Raw genomic sequence first — 23,872 nt, forward strand, 5'->3', positions numbered from 1 at the left:
ACGCTAGGCTGACATTGGCGGCGTTAGACATCCAATACATTTTGGGTTAGCTAACCTATGTTCATGCAAGCAATATAACATGGATATTTTAGTGCAATATAACTAAGTGCAATATACTGTATGAGTGTAATTAATGTGTTTCCTACCAAAGATCGTTGCGCCACATGTAGTAGGAAACACTAAAAAGTGCTATCCAAGTCCAGTATTTCTTAGTCTTTACGACCAGCCTGCAGTTTAATCTGGTTTAGTGTCTTTACGAGAACAAGTGGAGATTCCTGGTTCTTGCCCAAGTCCACTGAGGAAGTCTCCTGGCAGGCGCCCCGTCTCGGTTCACGAGGTTGCTGACCTTTGTGACACAAGTCCCGCATGTCCAACAGTCCCCGCTCTAGAATTTGGACAAATTGTGTCGAGGTTGTACGCGGACTCTCTCGAAAACTGGCCACGCAGAAGACAAAATGGTCAGACCGAGGGTTGTAGCATACCCCGTATCCGTTTGGGACCACGGGTCCGTAGCAGCAGAACATTTCAACGGTGGTGGGGACCTGAAAGACAGACGGGTTCATAGACTGATTTCACGCTTGCTTTAATAGATGTGTCTTCAGATTTCACATGCTAAACACTACCTGACTGGTAGAGAGAATGAACTCATTACTGATGCGATAGGCTTCATCTTGGAAGATTTCCGGCTTCTCCATATTGAGGTCTCGCGCCATCTCGCGTAATCCCAGAAGGTGGTTGTCTATAGCTAGCCCCATGATAGCCTCGAAAAGCAAAAGGGAAACAGTTGAGTCGTCTGTGTGATGTGAATTTGAGTTAGTTTAGAAGAATGAGACAGCTACTTTTGTGGAATTCTTTGTTTGCGCTGCTGTGGCAGCTTCCAACAGCTCCATTGTCTTTGCGTCCTGGTGGAAATGAGTGAGGATCAAACAGTTCTAGTGTTCTGGTGCACAACTGGGTATCTTTACCTCCTTTATAAACCGTCCCATCAAACTCGGTATTTCCAGACAAAGCCTACCATACCGAGTTTAATAGTCTGGCTCTGTGTAATCAGTCACCGAAGTCTGCGTCTTCTGCCGTCAAGACAAACCGCTTACATGCGTGCTCTTGTTCTTGTCAGTCATCGCCTGAACAAAAGCCAGAGCCTCTGGTGTGGCCGAGCGAATGTTGTCCACTCTGCCGTCCCTGAAGCGTCGTATGGAGGCGCTCTCATAAGTGGAGACTACTCTGCCATAACACCTAAGTTCACAAAAGTAACAGATTTAAAAATGTTTGTCCTGTTAAATGGTTCAGCTTTCGCCTACCTGTAGTAGGCCAACTGAAGAGCCACCTGAATGAATGCGTCGGGACTCATTTTCAGGCTCTTGATCAATTCTTTCCCATAATGGTGGAATTTGTAGACGTTCATGTCGAGATTCTCCACGAGCCTTTGCAGAAATACGCAGAGAGACGGCCACAGCGGAGTCAGACTGGATCTAAAGGGGTACTAATTGTTCTTGTAATGGTTTTTTAAATTGATTTTTATGGTCTTGTGCACAGATCGGTCCATCGTCTGCAGTGATACAGACTCTGCACTGGTCTCTAGTGGTGAAGAAGGAGCTGAGCCAAAAGGCGAAGCTCTCAATTTACCAGTCCATTTACGTTCCAACCCAGCCTATACGCAGTCTATGTAGCTGCTTAGGGCCCCTGACCACTAGGGGGCCCCCAATCTGGCAATTGTTTAATTTATATTCTATTTTGTTTACTACAGTTTGCTTTATTTGACATTTGTGAGTTTTGATACTTGATTACAAGCTTAAAAAAAATAAAACTTCTTCCTTAACATTTCTTTCCTCTTTTAGAAAAAGGTTTGGCACTATCTACTGTAAGTATTGACAATCATTTGGGGTGAGAAGTTTGAAGTATGCAGTGCAACAAAATCTGATTAATATACAAAATATGGACGTACGGGTTGGATTGCATGTATGGGTTTCACAGTACACTGTGACAAAATGGTGGGCCAAAAATATGGGCCCCTTTGCATTATTTTGCTTAGGGCCCCCAAATGGCCTGGGCCGGCCCTGGTTCCAACCCTTACCTATGGTCACAAGCTGTGGTTCGTGACTGAAAGAACAAGATCCCGGTTAAAAGCTGCCGAAATTAGTTTTCCCCACAGGGTGTCCGGGCTCTCCCTTAGATAGGGTGAGAAGCTCAGTTATCCGGGAGGGACCCTGTGTCGAGCTGTTAGGGTTTGGTTTGGGTTTAGATTAGGGTTTACTAACCTAAACCCAAACCTACAGATGGCCGACGGACGGTCTTGTTAGGGCCTCCGCCTCTCCCTCCAGAGACCTGGGCCACCTCTGGCAGGTGTGCATATTCTATCCAATTTAGAGGTTGGATGTCAGATGGTTGGAGCGGCCACAGGTGCAGGCTATCACCATGAGCAGCCTTTAAAAGCCATTGGACGCCTCATCTAGTCGCCATATCCTCTCATCTAGTTCTGCTGTCAGTTGCATCAAGCCTTGTTTGCATTTTCTCTGCCATTCCCGGAGACCTGTCTCTGCACGCCCCACGTCGGAACCTCAAGCTTGAATTTTCCTGTCGGAATGCTGCGGATTCTTGCAACAATAAAACGTTGTTAATCTCAAATCAGTTGTGCCGTTGTCTGCATTTGGATCCTCTCAGTTCTACAAACCCTAAAAGGTCTCAGTTTTGGTGGAGACTAAAGTCTGGTTTATACCTGAAGCGTTGAACGTTCCGCACGTAAACAAAATGCATGGAGTTTCTCAAAATGTATACCCTGTAATGCTTCTGCCTGAGGTGAAACCGATATTCTCCCAGACTCCAGGTGCAGCAAAAAGTTTCTACGGCATACGAGAAACTTCAGATTATCGAGACAGATTAGAAGAGAGAGAGTGGGAGAGAATCCATTTTCCTGCAACTTCTTTGATGGAACTGTCATCCCACTAGTCTTTATTGACCGAATGATATCAATGTTTTTACTTGAGAACTTTAGCATTTAGTAGTTCGTCAGTCATGTTTTACCACAGGAGTTGATTAATCCTCTCCACTAGAAGCTAGTACGCCTTGCGTTTCCGCGCGGTTTTAAAACTTAAGAAATCAGAAATCTGACATGTTTATGCGCCACATGGAAAGGCGTGGTCACTGATATGTTGTCATTTTTCCACATGAAGCCGGATAGGTCAATTATAAACCAGCCTTCATTCTCAATGCCCAAAAGTCTCGGTCCTAGCCAGTTCTAGTAATGGTTAAGTCAAGGTCTGAATTCTGGTCTTTGGCAAGTCTTGGTCTGGACTCAAATAGGGCTGAGTCCTGTTTTGGTCTCGGTGAGTTCTCGATTTAGCCAATTCTTGGTCTTGGATAGTGTTGGTTTGATGAAAACACTAACAGGACCTAATGAGTTAGGTAGTTGATACTAGGAGCATGAAAAAGCTGAGAAGAGTATCAGGTTCTTAAATATTTGGCCCTCAAGTACAGAGTGACTCCCATCTTGAATGAATTCAAGTAATTATTCCCTCTTGCTGCCTTTCTGGTTCGCCATGCAGTACAAAGAGCAGTACAGTCGATGAACTGAAATAGTTGGTTACGACTTGTCTTTTTCAGGTGCCAAGGTTTGAATCTCTGAGTTAGTGTGCGCTCCCCAGGCACCAGTTTTCCTCCACTGCCCTTTATGCAATTGACAGGCAACTTCTCACGAAGTCACGGTTTCCTTCATCCAGAAACAAAGGACTCACAAAGGGCTGAGTCCTGTTGTGGTCTCGGTGAGTTCTGGTTTTGGGCAAGTCTTGGTGTCAGATAGTATTGGTTCAATCAAAACACTGACAGGAACTGATAAGTCAGATAGTCCAAAACATTGTTACGACTTGTGTTTTTCAGGTGGTAAAAACAGACAAGTCCTGAGGTTTGAATCTCTGAGTTAGCATGCTCTCCCTGTGTTCCTTAGGAACCCTTGTCTTTATGAAACTGACATGCAAACGCTCACATAGTCACGGTCGGCTTCATCCAGAAAGTAAAGGAAAGCCAAACCTTTGGAGTCTGTCTGCAGATGAGGCCAGGAGTTTCTGTACGACCGGGGTGCATTTCCAGCGGAGTCGTCGCGGCGGCGGCAGTTTGCTCACACTCGCGGCGCGGACCAACTTTGAAGGACTGCCCGCCCTAGCGCCCCAATGTCAGTAATAAAAATTCTACCTTTGTCAAATAGCTTCAGGTTGTTGAATACTTACATATGTTTAAGAAGGTACTCTGCGCACTGCACGAGGACAATCCCTTCAAACGCTGAATGCTCGCAGACAACTCCGCAACAGCTGTCAGATCCTACAACAAACTGGCATAGTGATGGCGTTTTCAGAGTGACGGCCTCCGTAAAGATTCGGAATGGCTTCCCAAGGAATGTTGAAGTTTCAGAGTAGTATAGGCAACAACTCGCACAAACCTGCATGCTCTTGTCATACCAGCGGTTGGCCCCGTCAGCGGCCGGTCCTCTCCCGTGTAGGAGCGACGCTGCCCTAGAGCTGTCGGTCATCTCGCCCCGACCGCCACCGTCCAGACAGACCAAACAAAGGCAGCGCTCCAGCAGGTCCAAAGAGTCCCTGTTGGTAGACTCTGCAGAAAAACCAAGAGCATTAACAGAGCCGCCGCGTCATCTTCGACGGAAAGTGTCAGTACCTTTCATGAGCTGATGCCGAGCCTCCGCCCACTCCGTACGGCCGTCGGAGGTGAGGAGACCGATCGGCGGCTGCCGGTCGCCTTCATCGTCAGCCATTTGCACGATCTTCTCTAGCTGACTCAGGAGGTCTCGGTTGGTCAGATGACGGAAGTTGATCACCACGTCCAGCGCAAAAAACTGACGGCAAGTTCACATTGAAGTAGAAGCTGTTTTAAGTCAGTGTGAGCTTTTAACTCTCAAGTAGGAATGTCCCATTCGCATATTTTTGCATGACAAAGCCAACCCAACATTATAGGTTAAAGGTTAAGAAACATTAAAGGTTTATTACTAATAAACCTTTACCGATACCGATACCAGTATCGGCAGGGGGCGCCGATCCGGCCTGAATTGATGGTATCTGTATCGACGAGTACCAACATTTAGGGCGCCGATACCATTTACTGGCATCACTTGAGCGCAGATGTACTGTCCTCCCCACGTGAGCTAACTTCCCAAATCCCGATGCATGACATCCGTATGTCTTTGTCTCGAAATTACCAAACGAAATTAAATCCTTCGTCTTCAATTTTAAGGATGTAAAGTACAATGCATTTCCGCGACGTTACGCTACTCATCTAACATGGCATTCACAAACGATTAGCATGCGTAAGCTAACGCCGTCTATTATCGCGCCGATGGGACCAGATGTACCTAGATGTACTACATTAGAGCACCTGCTATTAGCTGCGTGAGCCCAGAGCAACACGTAGTCCATTACTACATTGATGAATTAGAAACCTCCATGACTGAATGGAAGTTAAGCAGGCCAAATCAATCCATACCAGTGACTATAGATAATGCTGCAAATACTGTTAATTCAGTACATGTTACAGATGGACTCGGACCACAAATAGGATGTTTTGCTTATATGGTCAATTTAGCTGCTAAGAGAGCTGCAGCAATTAACAGTGTGCCCCACTTTACAAACAGTAAAGATTGTTCTCAGCACTTATATACAAAATGTCTTCAGATCAGTAAGAAGTAAGCACATAAATATTATGCACTAAAATGCTTGTTTATATGAAGTCATTTTTGCTTGTTAGCAAATAGAAATAATAATAATAACAGTTGTATTTTCTGTTTCAGAGCATTAAATGTATTGAAATGTATCGAAAATCGTAACGAACCATGACTTAACTGTATCGTTGCATCCCTTATACGTACATATACAGTATACACACACACACACATACACACACACATATATATGTATTTATATTAGGGATGTCAAACGATTAAAATTTTTAATCAAGTTAATTACAGCTTAAAAATTAATTAATCGTAATTAATCGCAATTCAAACCATCTATAAAATATGCCATATTTTTCTGTAAAATATTGTTGGAATGGAAAGATAAGACACAAGATAGATATATACATTCAACATACGGTACATAAGGAATATTTATTATAACAATAAATCAACAAGATGGCATTAACATTATTAACATTCTGTTAAAGCAATCCATGGATAGAAAGACTTGTAGTTCTTAAAAGAAAAATGTTAGTACAAGTTAGAGAAATTTTATATTAAAACCCCTCTTAATGTTTTCGTTTTAATAAAATTTGTAAAATTTTCAATCAAAAAATAAACCCGCCATTGTTGCTGTCAATAATTACTTACACAATGCTCATGGGTCATGCTCAGCCTATAAAATCAGTCGCACCCAAGAAAACTCCATAAAACACAACAAGTGAGCGTTTCACTGTGTACTGCCATTTAAATCTCTCTGAGTGGGGCATCTGCGTTAATTGCGTCAAATATTTTAACGTGATTAATTTAAAAAATTAATTAACGCCCGTTAACGCGATAATTTTGACAGCCCTAATTTATATATAATATGTGTGTGTGTGTGTGTGTTTTGCTAACTGAGTGGTATCGGAATGGTATCGGTATCGGCCGATACTGCACAGCCAGGTATCGGTATCGGGCCCAAAAAATGGTATCGGTGCAACACTATTTATTAGTACATTATTTCCCCACAGGTGCTCAAGTTTAGATCAGGAGATCAACTTGGCCACTGATTCGCTCTGACCCTGTTCTTCTTAAGAATGCTACTGTAGCCTTGGCTGTGTGCTTGGGGTCGTCATTTTGGAGGAACTGAACGACGACCAGGGGTCTTGTTTACGAGTGAGGGTAGGAGGGAGCGGGAGATTGACAGGCAGATAGGTGCAGCGTCTGCAGTGATGCGAACTCTGCACAGGTCCGTTGTGGTGAAGAAGGAGCTGAGCCAAAAGGCGAAGCTCTCGATTTACCGGACGATCTACGTTCCTGCCCTCACCTATGGACACGAGCTATGGGTCGTGACCGAAAGAACAGGATCCCGGATACAAGCGGCTGAAATGAGTTTCCTCCGCAGGGTGGCCGGGCTCTCCCTTAGAGATAGGGTGAGAAGCACGGTCATCCAGGAGGGGCTTGGTGTCGAGCCGCTACTCCTCCGCGTTGAGAGGAGCCAGTTGAGGTGGTTCGGGCATCTGGTTCGGATGCCTCCTGGACGCCTCCCTGGAGAGGTGTTCCGGGCAAGTCCCACCGGCGGGAAGCCCCGGGGTCGACCCAAGACACGCTGGAGAGACTATGTTGCTCGGCTGGCCTGGGAACGCCTTGGAATCCCGCCGGAGGAGCTGGCTGAAGTGGCTGGGGAGAGGGAAGTCTGGGCTTCCCTGCTAAAGCTGCTGCCTCCGCGACCCGACCCAGGACTAAGCGGAAGATAATGGATGGATGGGTGAATGACGACCAAGGACATGGGGTGATCTTCTCTTTCAAAATACAACAGTTCATCTCAGAATTCATGATTCCATCAATTAATCGAAACTCTCCAACACCAGCAATAATCATGCAGCCCCATATATGGACACTACCACCACGTTTTCTGTCTCATGAGCTTTAATCACTGAGTGATCTAAATACATTTAAAAAATGCATCTTTTTTTACCCGATTATGAAGGACATGATCAGGCCTGATCTCCTTGATCGGATCAGGGACATCCCTACTTACAAGTGCAGGTTTTTTAACTGCAATGTGTAGTCATGTTTTGTGTATACGTGTTACTGATTGGCGTTCGACCGTGCCCCTTTTGGAGTCTTATGGGGGGGTGTTTCGGGAGAACAGGGTACCGAACCCCTTGGTAAGGGCTGTTCAGTCCCTGTACGACTGGTGGCAGAGTTTGGTCCGCATTGCTGGCAGTAAGCCGGATTTGTTCCCAGTGAGGGTTGGACTCCGCCAAGGTTGCCCTTTCTCAACGATTCTGTCCTAAACTTTTATGGACAGAATTTCAAGGTGTTGTGGGTGTCCGGTTTGGTGGCCATAGCATTGCATCTCTGCTTTTTGCAGATGATGTGGTGCTGTTGGCTTTATCAAGCCGTAATCTGTAACTCTCACTGGAGCAGTTCGCAGCCGAGTGTGAAACGGTTGGGATGAATATCAGCACCTCCACATCCGAGACCATGGTGCTCAGTCGGAAAAGGGTGGCATGCCCTCTCCAGGTTGGGGATGAGATCCTGCCCAAAGTGAAGGAGTTCAAGTATCTTGGGCTCCTGTTCACGAGTGAGGGTAGGAGAAAGCGGGAGATTGACAGGCGGATCGGTGCAGTCTCTGCAGTGATGCGGACTCTGCACCGGTCCATTGTGCTGAAGAGGGAGCCGCAGTCGATCTACGTTCCTTCTCTCACCTATAGTCACAAGCTGTGGGTCGTGACCAAAAGAACAAGATCCCGGATACAAGTAGCCGAAATGAGTTTCCCCCGCAGGGTGTCCGGGCTCCCCCTTAGAGATAGGGTGAGAAGCTAGGTCCTCCGGGAGGGACTCAGGGTCGAGCTGCTACTCCTCCATTTTGAGTGGAGCCAGCTGAGGTGGCTCTGGCATCTGGTCTGGATGCCTCCCGGACGCCTCCCTGGAGAGGTGTTCTGGGCATGTCCCACCGGCGGGAGGCCCTGAGGATGGCCTGGGACAAGCTGGAGAGACTGTTTTTTAGCTGGCTTGGGAATGCCCAGGGATCCCGCCGGAAGAGCTGGTTGAAGTGGATGGGGAGAAGGAAGTCTGGGCTTCCCTGCTAAAGCTGCTGCCCCCGCGACCCGATTAAGCGTTAAATAATGGATGGATGGATGCGTGTTATTAATTGATTGCCACAAAGAGCAGATCCAGAAAATTCCGAGTTATCTACAGGGATCTACACTTTCATTTTTAAAACAATCAAATGTAGTGTGTCACTGGAAAGTTTTGCAATCTAACCTGGTTCTTACAAGCCACAATGACATGTTCTGGCTCTGGCGCGGCGCTTCCGCGGTGCTCCACGAGCGTGTCCCTCTCACGGCCCGGCAGACGGTAGGCGCTGAAGATCCGATAGTGCTGCTTCATACAAAGAGGACTTCCGGCAAGTTGACCTCGGGCCAGGTCGGCAGGTAACCCACGTCTGCACACGTGACTTTGTAAGATGTATTTTTGAAATCTAATACAGTGTCAGTGATCCCTCGCTAATTCATGGCTCAACTTTCGCTCCCTCAGTATATAGCGGAGTTTTAAAAAATATTCACAAAAACTTCAAGATGGAGAAAATATGATGCCAAAGTTGCCCGTGGGCTAGCAGAAGGCTGGGAAAGCCCGCACAACTTAAAATCTACCTCTCTGATTTGCTGGCCAGCATCCCCTCTTAAGAGATCCCTCCCAACTCGGGAATCTCGCAAGCTGATTGGCTGAGACGGGAGCAAATGAATGACAGTACTTATTATTTATACATTATGTATGTATATTTTAAATTATTCTTCAATGTACTAATGATAACATGCATTTAAAGGGTTTTATATACACTTATTTATATTTACACAAAAAATGTAATTACTTCGCGGTTTATCACTTTACGTTGTTGGATCTGGTCCCCATTAACTGAGAAAATTGAGGGATCACTGGACTGTATTTTAAAAAATTTTCAGACTTACGTATCGAGAAGACTTTTGTACTCGAGAATTCCGGAGATCAAGTTGGCTGCAAACCTACAAGACAAAGAAATGGCATTAAAATAGGATAGGAAAGTCTACCTTGTGTTAAATCATTGCCTGCCATTGACAACGACAATGAAAACCCCGTGTGAGGCAACTTTGGCTTCTTTAGCCCAAAATGTGGCCCTTTGTCATTTATTGAGTCACAATGCACAGATAAACTGTGAATGGACAAATGTAATAGTTTTTGAGCACCACCACTACGGAGGCTCCAGGCCGAAACTCACTATTTTTGGGCACAAAGACATGGAGGATTGGGGTGAAATCCATGTTCTCAGGCAAAAACATAACTTTGGCGTTTTCACGCAAAATAGGGCACTCTGACGTGGATTGACTGGTGCAAACCCCATCTAAAATGCACAGATGAACTATATAAGTGCTTTGGGAGACAGCCATTTTGGTAAGTTCAATCCGACGTCTAGCGCCGTCAATGTCAGTTAATAATAACGTTGGCCCCGCTGTTAAATGTTGATAAACCACTACCTTAGAGAATGGATGGGTGCTGTAAAGTTCTGGATCGGGAACACCACGGCAGGGCTGGAGTTGACCGGCAAGGCTAGCCTGTTGTTAAGGTACATGTCGTTCAACCAGTAGTCAGACACCTACAAATATGCACCAAATTTTGCATTCAAAATGAATGCAAACCATTATATTTCCAGTGAACTAAAAAAAAAACACACAACAACAGTATTTTACCCAGTTGTCTGTTTTCTCTCTCTTTTCCTGCAATTTGCGTTGCAGTAGCTCCCCCACGCCTCCAGGGGCGCCAAAGCGCTTGACCGTCTCCTGGCTTTTTTGGAATTGCTCATCGGTCAGCAGGTGTTTGACACAGCTCAGGTATGTTTCCAAAGTGTCTTTCAAGGCAGGGAGGGGTAGTTTTGGTACACTCTGGATAAAATCCCAAACATCAAATGATAACGTTTTCATTTTTGAAAACATGATGTAAAATAGTTAGGTCATAATTACGCAAGTGACCTGAGAATCTTCTTGCTCGACATGTGACATCTTGCTGCCGTTGCTTCACACAAGCAATAGATTCACTTTTAACGACAAATAGACCAAAACAATATTTAATATTTTAATCATTTGAAATTGTAAAATCGTCTTCCTAAACTATTCCACTGTCTAAAACGTAACACTTTTTTTCCAGGACTGATTCAGTAATGATGTAAGAATAATAAACATGTGAATCATCAACATTGTCGAATAGTCCTAGTTATCTATAATAGATTCATAAATAATACACTAGATTACCACTCTTACTAAAATAATCACAAAAATAAAATAATATTGATCATCATTGTGGTCCTGATAATACAAAAATTATGCATATTAATAATATAGTACATTACTTACTAAAATAATCACAAACATGTAACTATTACAATTGCAACGAATGCTGCTAATATTGATCATTATTGTGATCATGATAATAAAAAATGATGCATAATATTAATAATAATAATATAGTAGATTATTTACTAAAATAATCACAATCTATTGATACTAATTTTACTAAAATAATCACAAACATGTATAAATTGCATGATGCAAAATGCAACGAATACTCCTAATATTGATCATTATTGTGATTCTGATAATAAAAAAGTGAAATGATGCATCATCATATAAATAATAATAATTTAGTAGATCACTTAATAAAATAATCCCAATCTATTGATTACTAATCTGACTATAAAATTACTAAATGTCAAAAATCGCATGATGTAAAATGCAACAAATGCTGCTGATGATATTGATCATCATTGTAATCTTGATAATAAAACAAATAAAATAATGAGTAATAATAATATAGTAGATTACTTATAATGCAGTACATATTTTATAATGCAGTAGATTACTATTCTTACTAAAAATCATAAACAAAAATCGCATGATATAAAATGCAAGAAAGCTGCTAATATTGATCATCATTGTGATCATGATAATAAAAATGAAATGATGCATAATAATAAAAAAGTAGATTATTTTCCATACTAAAATAATCACCAAAATGTCAAAATAATAATGCAGTAGATTACTACTTTTACTAAAAATAATCACATAAACAAAAATCGCATGATACAAAATGTAACGAATGCTGCTAATATTGATCATCATTGTGATCCTGATAATAAAAAATGAAACGATGCATAATAATAATACAGTAGATTACTTTTTATTGTAAAATATTCACCAAAATGTCAAAATCGCATGATGCAAAATGCAACTTCTGCTTCTAACATTGATCATCCTAGTGATCCTGATAATAAAAAAATGAAAGAATTAGTAATATAATAATAATGATATAGTAGATTACTTAGAATGCAGTAGATTACTATTCTTACTAAAAGTAATCACAAACAAAAATCGCATAATACAAAATGCAACTAATGCTGCTAATATTGCTCATCATTGTGATCATGATAATAAAAATGAAACAATGCATCATAATAAAACAGTAGATTACTTTCCATACTAAAATAATCACCAAAATGTCAGAGTAATAATAATGCAGATTACTATTCTTACTAAAATAAGCACATAAACAAAACTCGCATGATGCAAAAATAATAAAAATGAAACAATGCATAATAATAAGATAGTAGATTACTTTCCATACTAAAATAATCAACAAAATGTCAAAATAATAATGCAGTAGATTACTATTCTTACTAAAATAATCACCAAAATGTCAAAATCGCATGATGCAAAATGCAACTTCTGCTGCTAATATTGATCATCATAGTGATCCTGATAATTGAAAAAATGAGAGTAATAATAATAATAATAATGCTATAGTAGATTACTTAGAAAGCAGTAGATTACTATTCTTACTAAAATAGTCACATAAACAAAAATCGTATGATACAAAATTCAACTAATGCTGCTAATATTGATCATCAATGTGATCATGATAATAAAAATGAAACGACGCATAATAATAAGACAGTAGATTACTTTCCATACTAAAATAATCAACAAAACGTCAAAATAATAATAATGCAGTAGATTACTATTCTTACTAAAATAATCACCAAAATGTCAAAATTGCATGATGCAAAATGCAACTTCTGCTGCTAATATTGATCATCATTGTGATCCTGATAATTGAAAAAAATGAGAGTAATAATAATAATAATAATGCTATAGTAGATTACTTAGAAAGCAGTAGATTACTATTCTTACTAAAATAGTCACATAAACAAAAATCGCATGATACAAAATTCAACTAATGCTGCTAATATTGATCATCAATGTGATCATGATAATAAAAATGAAACGATGCATCATAATAATAAGACAGTAGATTACTTTCCATACTAAAATAATCACCAAAATGTCAAAATAATAATAATGCAGTAATTACTATTCTTACTAAAATAGTCACATAAACAAAAATCGCATGATACAAAATGCAACTAATGCTGCTAATATTGATCATCAATGTGATCATGATAATAAAAATGAAACAACGCATGATAAGACAGTAGATTACTTTCCATACTAAAAAATTCAACAAAATGTCAAAATAATAATGCAGTAGATTACTATTCTTCCTAAAATAATCATATAACAAAAATCCCGATACAAAATGCCACGAATGCTGCTAATATTGATCATTATTGTGATCCTGCTAATATAAAAAAAGAATGATATGATACATTAACAAAATAAGGCTATTTATCATAATAGATCCCACGAGTAATAATAAGGATCATCGTGATCACGATCATTATTTTGCTTTGCAAAGCATCCGTTACGTTAAATATCACCAATTCAAGTTTAGTATTTCAAATCCAGTTTCTGGTGGCACAAACATCAACTCATATTCATTGTTTCTCACTTGGCAAATTTGGGAATCTAATCTTAAAATACAGACCATTGATTAGCTTCTGTCAGTATGTCACTCAACTCTAATGAATGACAGGCACCTCATTCAGGATGCAGAAGCTGAACACTAGTCCAAAACCTAAATGACAAATGAAGCCGGTCTTACCTCCGAGTAGATGAAAGCCTCGCTTTGTCGTGGTAAGGCAACGACGACGTCTAAAATTTTGCTTTTGCGGGGCATCCTTTACCCCCGTCATCCCCCCAAAAAACCCCACTGAGAAGATGCTCAACTCTGAAGTCCTTCACTGCAGCTCCGCAGAGATGCCGGCGTGCGCGTCGGTGGGGAGGGGGTGCCACTGTCACGGCTCCTCCCCGAAGTCCGGCTATTCGCCAGCAACTTTTGATTGGCCGCCTCGCTCGTTTGTGTCGCCAAAATACAAATGGCCTTTCCAATGGGCCTGCCTTACTTTCAGATCGTAGCAACTAAATCTATTCTACCTAAAAGTTGACACTTTTTTTTCTCTATAGTATTTAACTCTTTGCATACCATAGATCGTGACAAACGTCCAATTCATTTGAACTGGGAGGACTAACTGTGAACACTCATGCTTCAGTGCCATTGGTCGCGCTCGACGTCCAATCCATTTTGACTTTGACTAGATCATCATCATTTATTGGGGTAAAATGTTTTTTTTTAATATATGTATATTGTGATTTCAGGAAATTGATCACAGAATGTCAAATTGATCACATTATTATTATTTTTTTTTTTATTGTGAAGTTGATCACTTTAAACCACGAAATTGATTACAGAATGTTGAATAGATCACATTAAATGTTTGTCTGAACAAATCGTTCACTTTATAATAATATATTAATCAGGTAGAAAATGTAAAATTTATCTTGTTAAAATGTAATTGATCACATTAAATGTATTTATTGCGAAGTTGATCACTTTAAACTAGGAAATTGATCACGGAATGTCAAATCAATTATGTTAAAATGTCAACTGGTAATATGATTTTTTTTAATTGTGTAGTTGATCACTTTAAATCTGATCACATGATTCTTTCTTTAATTATGTAGTTGATCTCTTTAAATCAGGAAATTGATCACAGAACGTCCAATTGGTCCCATTACTTTTTTTTTTTCATTCTGAAGTTGATCACTTTAAACTAGGAATTTGATCACAGAATGTCAAATCGATCATGTGAAAATGTTAAATTGATCAGATTAAATGTTTTTCTACACAAATAGATCACCTTATAATAATATATTAATCAGGTCAAAATGTAAAGTTTGTCTTGTTAAAATGTCATTTATCGCATAAAATGTTTTTTACTGTGAAGTTGATCACTGTAGACCAGGAAATTGATCACAGAATGTCAAATTGGCGATGTTAAAATGTCAAAACTGTTCACATGATTCTTTAATTATGTAGTTGATCTCTTTGAATCAAGAAATTGATCACAAAATGTCCAATTGGTCACATTACTTTTTTTTTTTTATATATTCTGAAGTTGATCACTTTAAACCAGGAAATTGATCACAGAATGTCAAATTGATCATGTGAAAATGTTAAATTGATCAGATTAAATGTTTTTCTACACAACTAGATCACGTTATGATAATATATTAATCAGGTCAAAATGTAAAGTTTGTCATGTTAAAATGTCATTGATCACATAAAATGTATTTTTACTGTGAAGTTGATCACTTTAAAGCAGGAAATTGATCACAGAATGTCCAATTGGTCACATTCCTTTTTTTATTTTTATTTTGAAGTTGATCACTTGAAATCATAATATATTAATCAGGTCAAAATGTAAAATTAATCTTTTTAAAATGTCGTTGATCACATTAAATGTTTTTTTTTATTTTAAAGTTGATCACTTTAGACCAGGAAATTGATCACAGAATGTCAAATTGATCACATTAAATGTTTTCCTAAATAAATAGATCACTTTATAATAATATATTAATCAGGTCTAAATGTAAAATTTATGTTGTTAAATTGTCATTGATCACATTACATTTTTTTTTATTGTGAAGTCGATCACTTTAGACCAGGAAATTGATCACAGAATGTCGAATTGATCACATTAAATGTTTTTTCTAAACAAATAGATCACTTTAAAATAATATATTAATCAGGTCAAAATGTAACATTTATGTTGTTAAATTGTCATTGATCACATTAAATGTTTTTTTTATTGCTAAGTTGATCACTTTAGACCAGGAAATTGATCACAGAATGTCAAATTGACAATGTTAAAATGTCAAACTGATCACACGATTAAAAAAAAATGTGTAGTTGATCACTTTAAATCCGGAAATTGATCACAGAATGTCCAATTGGTCACATTATTATTATTACTATTATTATTTTTTTTTTTTTTAATTTATTCTTTGATCACTTTAAGCTTGGAAATTGATCACAGAATGTCAAATTGATCATGTCAAATAGATCAGATTAAATGTTTTCTACACAAATAGATCACTTTATAATAACTACGTTTGTCTTGTTAAAATGTCATTTATCACATTAAATGTTTTTACTGTGAAGTTGATCACTTTAGACCAGGAAATTGATCACAGAATGTCAAACTGACGATGTAAAAATGTCAAACTGATCACATGATTTTTTAAAAATTATGTAGTTGACCACTTTAATTCAGGACATTGATCACAGAATGTCAAATTGGCCACATTAAATGTCAAATTGATCACATTGAATGTTTTTTTATTGTGGAGTTGATAAGTTAAAATGTCAAACTGATCACGATTTTTAAAAATATGGTAGTTGATCACTTTAAATCAGGAAATTGATCAGAGAATGTCAAATTGGTCATATTAAATATTTTTTTCAATTTTGAAGATCACTTTAAACCAGAAAACTGATCACAGAATGTCAAATTGATCATGTGAAAATGTTAAATTGATCACGTTAATTTTATAGATTGACATGATAAATGTACTGTTTGAGGTTAAAAAAAATCTAATTTCACATGAATTGTAAAGTTGATCACCTTAAAACAGGGAATTGATTACATAATGTAAAATTGATCATGAGAAAATGTGAAATCGATCACTTTAAAATAAGATACCAATCAGCTTCAAATCTAAAATTTACCTTAATTTGTAAAATGTATTTTGTTAAAATGTGAAATTGATCACATCAAATGTTTTGTGTGTGTGAAGTAGATCACTTTAAACTAGGAAATTGATCACATAACACCAAATTGGTCACATTTTTGGGGGGGTGAAGTTGATCACTTAAAACTAGAAAATTGATCATGTTAAAACGCCAATCACGTTAAATATTAGTTTTTTTTAAATTGTGAAATCGATCACTTTAAACCAGGAAATTGACTACAGAATGTCAAATCGATTATGTGAAAATGTCAACTTGATCACATTAATTTTATATTTTAACATTACAGTTTGAGGTTAAAATATCAAATTTCACATCGTCGATCACTTCAAAACAGGGAATTGATCACATAATGTAAAATTGATCAGGTGAAAATGTGAAATCGATCACTTTAAAATAAGATACCAATCAGCTTCAAATCTAAAATTTTCCATAATTTGTAAAATTTATTTTGTTAAAATGTGAAATTGATCACATCAAATGTTTTTTGTAAAGTAGATCACTTTAAACTAGGAAATTGATCACATAAAGCCAAATTGGTCACTTTTTTTGGAGGGGGGGTGAAGTTGATCACATAAAACTAGACAATTGATCACAGAAAGTCAAATTGATCATGTTAAAACGTCAGATTAATCACATCAAATGTTTTTCTTTTAAATTGTGAAGTCGATCACTTAAACCAGGAAATTGACAACAGAATGTCAAATCGATTATGTGAAAATGTCAACTTGATCAAATTAAAATAAGATATTAATGAGGTTTAACATGATAAATTTCCTGTTTGAGGTTAAAATATCAAATTTCACGTCAAGTCGATCACTTCAAAACAGGGAATTGACCACATAATGTAAATTGATCTGGTGAAAATGTGAAATAGATCACTTTAAAAAAAGATTTTAATCAGGTTCAAATGTAAAATATATAAAATTCATCTTAAAATGAGAAAATGATATTTTTTTCTAATGTGAAGGTGCAAAATGCAGAAAAAAAAACTTACTTTTCAATTCAGTATCGATACTTCAATACTTTCCAGTAATGGAAAAAATGTCACAAATCACAATACTAAAATTTTCAACTCGATACTGATACTCCAAAAAATACCGTTTTTGCTACTGCATAAATAATAATTGATCAAATAATTATTGTTCTTCTACATATATCAAGATGTATGTATCGCATATGATTGCACAGTAAAATGAATTCAGCACTAATATTTTCCGATGAAGCTTGCGCAGTATCTCCACGCGTTATAAAATGAGGCGATTGACTTCATATCCATTTAATGTCTGTACACCAATATACATGTATATACACGATTAGACATATCATACATTGAGGCTTTGCATTCCGTGATTACATCATCAAAAACTAAAAGGGCACTCACCTACACTGTACGCGCACATTGTTTTGCATAATTGTGGAGTTCATGGCGGGGCAACTTAAAGGCAGACACGAAAAGGCGTACGTTGCAAGTGTGTACTCGAATCCCTGAATTTTGAACTTTTTTCTACTGCAAAAAGCTGAAGCTGGAAAGACACAATTGTACATTTGGCACTTGGTTTTCAAACTAGAAGATGCGATTTTGGGAGAAATTGCGTAGGGATGCTTGGTTTCCAGTCGATTTTCGGGGACGGCACTAAACGTCCAATGCTTTCGACTGTTCAACCTCATGAATTTCTCGTTTTGATGTGATTAACTTATTGGCTGCCAATAATAGTATTCACTGACGATGTGCTGTGGTAGTTAGTAAAATCATACAAATATGTGTGTTAAAAATAGCAATTGACAGAGATAGATGTCCAATTTTGACTTGGAAGGGTTAACTGAACAGTTGTCTTTCGTCGACAATTGGCCGCCAGTGAGTTCATTTCACATTTTGATTTGATAAACTTGATGTTTTAATGTGATCTATTTCAAATGGCTTGGTCATATATTGCCGTCATGGCGGTGAATGAGTAAATAATCGATCATTTTAACCCTTTAGTCATATATACGTCAAATTGATTGTATCAAAATGTCATCCGTCCCATCCGGGTTAAAAAAAAAAAAATGGACCTATAGCACTGTCTATGGGTGTGTTTAATGCATATACCGGTAATTGTATTATTTTACTAACTACAACAGCACATATGGAGGGAGGAACAGGTAAAAAATTTTCTTGTTAAAATGGTAAGTAGATCACATTAAAACAGGAAATTTATCACGTTAAACGGTAAAATTGATGAGGATAAAATGTTTTTTTGTTTTAAATTGGGAAGTTGATCACTTTAAACTCAGGAAATTTTTTGAATTTAATTTTGAATTTTAACACAAATTGGTTTTAAGTGAGGTTAAAATATAAAATGTAACATGAATTGTGGAGCTGGTCACTTTAAAACGGGGAATTGATCACATAATGCACAAGTTATCCTGTTAAAAACTGAAATTGATCACATTTAAGTTGTGAAGTTGATCACTTTGAACCAGGAAATTGATCCCAGAAGGCAAATTGATCATAATGTACAATTATATATTTATTAAAATATATATTTACTTTTTAATTAAAATATAAAATTTTACAATTACCACTTTGAAACAGGGCCGTGATAGTTAGAATGTGAAATAGATCACTTTAGAATAAGATATTAATCAGGTTAAATTTTAAAAAATATCTAGTTAAAATGTCAAATTAATGTTAAAATGTCAAATTGATCACATTTAGAATCTTTAACATGATAAATTTTCTCATGAATAATGAAGCTGATCACTTTAAAACAGGGAATTGATCACATAATGCAAATGTTATCTTGTTAAAATGTGAAATTGATCACATTAAAATGTAAAATTGATCATATGAAAACGAACAATTTAAAATATATATATATATGTCCTTTTTAATGAAGTTAAAATTTACAATGTTATCAATTATGAAGTTGATCACTGTAAAAACATTTATCATGTTAGAATGTGAAATAGATCCCTTTAGACAAAGATATTAGGTTAAATTGTAAAATGTACCTTGTTAAAATGTCAAATTGATAAAAAAATTTTAACATGATGAATTTATTTTTTAATGGGGTTAAAATATAAAATGTTATCATGAATTATGAAGGTGATCTCTTTGAACAGGGACGATCACATTTTATCATTTTAGAATGTGAAATACACCATTTTATAATAATATACTGTATTAATCAGGTTAAAAATGTAGAGTTTATCTTGTTAAAATCTCATTGACCACATTAAAAAATGTGTTAAGTTGATCACTTTAAACCAGGTAATTGATCACAGAATGTCAAATTGATCATGTTAAAATGTCAAATTGATAACATTTTTTAAAAAAAATTATGATTTACTATTTCAGGTTCAAATATTAAAAAAATATGATTTATGAAGTAGATCACTTTTAAACAGCGGTCACATAATGAAAATTGATGTAAATGTTAAGTTTTATCAGGTTAGAACGTGAAATAAATTACTTAAGAACAACATATTCATCAGGTTAAAATGTCAAATTTAACTTAAAATGTCATTGATCTAATTGAAAAATGTTTAGTTGATCACTTTAAAACAGGAAATTGATCACAGAATGTCAAACTGATCATGTTAAAACGTCAAATTGATCAAATTTTTTGAAAAATCAACATGACTATAGCAATAATATATTAACAGGTTAAAAATGTAAAATTTATCTTGTTAAAATGTCATTGATCACATTAAAAAAATATTGTGAAGTTGATCACTTCAAATTAAATTCATCGCAATATGTAAAATTGATCATGTTAAAATTCCAAATTGATCACATTTACAAATTGTATCATGAATTTACTATTTAATGGGTTTAAAATATAAAATTTTATCATGATTTATGAAATTGATCACTTTTAGACAGCGACTTGATCACATAACCTAAGTTTTAGCATGATAGAATGTGAAATAGATCACTTCATAATAATACTGTTTTAATCAGGTTAAAATGTCAAATTCGTCTTAAAATGTTATTGATCACATTAAAAAATTGTGAAGTTGATCACTTTCAACCAGTAAATTAATCACAGAATGTAAAATTGATCATGATAAAATGTCAAATTGATCACATTGAAAATTTTTAACATGATGAATTTGCCTTTTAATGGCGTTACAATATAAAATTTGATCATAAATTTTGAAGTTGATCACTTTTAGACAGCGACTTGATCACATACCTTTTATCATGCTAGAATGTGAAATAGATCACTTTATAATCATATATTTTTGATGATTGTTTTATGTTAAAAAAATGTATCATGATAAAATATGAAGATCAGTCAATATATGTAAAAATGTTTACCGGTAATTGGATTAAAATGTAAAAGTGAAAAAAAAGTAAAGGTGATCACTTTAAATCGAGACTGATCACAGGATGTAAAATTGATCATATTTAAACATTTTAACATGATAAATTTACTTATTAATGAAGTTAAAATATAAAATTTTACCATGAATTATGAAGTTGATCACTTTAGAAGTTTTATTCTGTTAGAATGCAAAATTGTATCACTTTCTAATAAGATATTAATCAGGTTAAAAAAATAGACGATGTTAAAATGATCACATGAATATTTTTTAATTATGTAGTACTAAATTTTTGCATGATAAATTTACTTTTTAATGAGGTTAAAATAGAATAGAATTTTATCATGAATTATGAAGTTGATCACTTAGACAGCGACTTGATCACATAACGTACGTTTTATCATGTTAGAATGTGAAGTAGATCACTTTTTAATAAGATAATTCAGGTCAAAATGTAAAATTTATCTTAATTTGTAAAAAGTATCCTGTTAAATTCATCACATTAAAATCCAAAATTTAAATTGAACGTTCAAATTAAACAGCTCGATAAAATGAAAAGCATTTAAATGTAAAATGAATCATCTTAAAACAAGAAATGTTTTGATGTTCAGAAATGTATCATGTTAAAATATGCAGTAGATCATAGTCAATATACGTTTAAAATTGGGTTAAAATGTAAAACTGAACAAATTGTAAAGTTGATCACTTTAAATCTAGACTTTGATCATGTTCAATGTGAAATAGATCACTTAAAACAGGAAATGAATCACGTTTAAATGTCAAATTTGGCAGCCAATGAGTTAAGATAACAGCGAGTGGAAGCCCCGTATTGACGTGCGGCCGGCGCTCAGGCGTACTCGCCGCCGGAGGACTCCTCCTCGTCGGCGTCCTCGTCGAAGGAGCGTCGCGCGAAGGTCTGGACTCCGTCGCCGTCCAGGGTGGTGCACAGCTCTTTCCTCTTCTTCTCCTTCTGCTCCATCTTGATGGCGTCGTAGAGTCCGCCGGGGCCGTCCTCCAGCAGCACGTTCCTCTCGGAGCGTGAGGGCTTCATCCTAGACACGTTCTTGAGCAGCAGCAGAGCGGGCGCGTAGAGCATGTTGGCCAGGCCCATACCCAGGTTGAGCTGCGCGAAACCCAGATCGTGCACGATCTTGCCGGCCACCACCGGGCCGGTGGCGTAAGCCACGCAGTAGGAGATGTCGGCGATGGCGTAGACGCTGCCGTAGACGGAGACGTGGCGCACGTCCACCAGGAAGCCCAGCGTGGGCAGCAGCGCCGTGTCCACGAAGGCGATTCCGAAGCAGATGCCGCACAGCGGGATCATTAGCTGTCCGAAGTTCTTGCAGGCCGGCACGGTGCAGGAGCTGGCCCCGATGAAGACCATGCCCACGGCGCCGTAGAACCACTGCAAGTGGGGGTACTTGGCGGCTAGCTTGACCGTCAGGAACACCCCGAGCACGTGCGGGAAGAAAGCGGGGAACCAGGTCATGCCCATCTCCCACTGGCTGGAGTGCATGGTGTCCTCCATCCACTTGGCGATGGTGGGCTCCAGGAAGGCCAGCGGGATGTTGCAGATGGTCAGCGCCCCGGCCACCACGGCGATGTAGGGGTCCATCATCAGCCGGTGGATGGGGGTGCCCACCGGCATGTTGGCGCGCTCCCGCCGGGAGAAGGGCTTGAGGACCAGCAGGCACGCCGCCCCGTCGGCCAGGCAGACGCCGGCCAGGATGAGGAAGGGCACCCGCTTGCCGGCGAACTGGTAGAGCACGCCGCCGAAGGGGGGCGCCACCAGGCTGCCGAAGGAGATGAAGGCCAGCGCGATACCCAACGCCTTGCTGCGCTCCGCCTCTTCGGAGTAGCGGTCGGCGATCAGCGCGATGCCCGAAGTGTCGGCGAAGGCCGAGCCCACGCCCTGCATGCCGCGCGCCACAAACAGCGAGACGTAATTATCGGCTAGGGCGAAGGTCACCGTGGACAGGAACATGACGCTCAGCCCGATCACCAGCGGGATGTCGTAGCCCACCCGGTCGATGAAGGTGCCGCTCAAGGGGTTGACCAGCAACTGCACGATGGCCTTGGAAGCGAACAGCACGCCGATCTGCACGTCAAAGTTACCTTCACTTGAGCTGCCGTTGCCACCGGCGTCGCTGGCCTTCTGCAACCCCTCCAGGTAGTCCGGGATGATGGGCACGATGACCATGTAAAGCATGTTGTCCAGAAGCAACACCACGCACACGATGACCAGAATGATCCGGTTCTCCCGAGCCGGCTCTCGCATGGCGCTGCCCAGCTGTTTGGTTCGCTCTCCGACCTGGGACAATTTAGAAGCGGCCATTTGGGCCAAATTGGGCGCCGGTCCCGCACTCCCCTCCGCTTCGGCTTCCATGATGGCGCTTTAGAACACAATCAAGCTTTACTCCTCGCCATCCCCCTCCTCTCAGCGCTCCCCGCTCACTTGTTTCCAGTTGTCTCTTCCCGGCGACCGGCTGCTCTCGCGCTCCGCTCGATCTGCGACGCTCCTCTTCTCCGGCGGGCAGACCCCTCCCCGGCTCGGCGGACCCCTCCCATCCTGACGAGCGAAAGGGCCGTGACGTACGCCCCTTTTACTGCTAATTAAAAACACACGGAGCTCCCCTCGCATTGACACGCTCTAAAAAAATAGCGACTCATCAGCAACTAATCGGTTTTCAAATAAATCGACAACTATTTTCACAGACATTGTTGACTTTAAAATGAGTTTGTAGGTTTTACACAAAGCCTCAAGTAAAGTTTCTTGGATCATATCAGTTTTACTCAAGAGTAGCGCTGCAACGATTAATCGATTAACTCGAGTAATTTGATTGGAAACAAAGTTTTCCGCTTTGAGTATTTGTTTAA

General features: G+C 38.6%; 2 protein-coding genes across 2 annotated transcripts; both read right to left on the minus strand.

The window, feature by feature from the left end:
* Positions 1 to 209: 209 nt before the first annotated feature.
* LOC130922686 (choline O-acetyltransferase-like) lies at positions 210 to 13,768 on the minus strand. The gene is made up of 14 exons (XM_057847598.1): positions 13,694 to 13,768; positions 10,390 to 10,581; positions 10,177 to 10,295; positions 9,634 to 9,687; positions 8,930 to 9,110; positions 4,663 to 4,840; positions 4,430 to 4,599; positions 4,221 to 4,321; positions 4,024 to 4,152; positions 1,302 to 1,424; positions 1,095 to 1,236; positions 840 to 902; positions 624 to 761; positions 210 to 542 (listed from the first exon to the last, which is right to left on the minus strand). Exons 1-14 carry the CDS (start codon positions 13,766 to 13,768, stop codon positions 210 to 212), a joined length of 1,998 nt encoding a protein of 665 aa, XP_057703581.1.
* A 6,737-nt stretch (positions 13,769 to 20,505) lies between these two features.
* On the minus strand, positions 20,506 to 23,381 carry LOC130923285 (probable vesicular acetylcholine transporter-B). Its single transcript, XM_057848885.1, has one exon. The coding sequence runs from the start codon at positions 23,379 to 23,381 to the stop codon at positions 21,843 to 21,845; it is 1,539 nt and encodes a 512-aa protein (XP_057704868.1). The 3' UTR covers positions 20,506 to 21,842.
* Positions 23,382 to 23,872: the final 491 nt, after the last annotated feature.

Source organism: Corythoichthys intestinalis, chromosome 10, assembly GCF_030265065.1.
Source record: "Corythoichthys intestinalis isolate RoL2023-P3 chromosome 10, ASM3026506v1, whole genome shotgun sequence".
NCBI classification, from domain to species: domain Eukaryota; kingdom Metazoa; phylum Chordata; class Actinopteri; order Syngnathiformes; family Syngnathidae; genus Corythoichthys; species Corythoichthys intestinalis.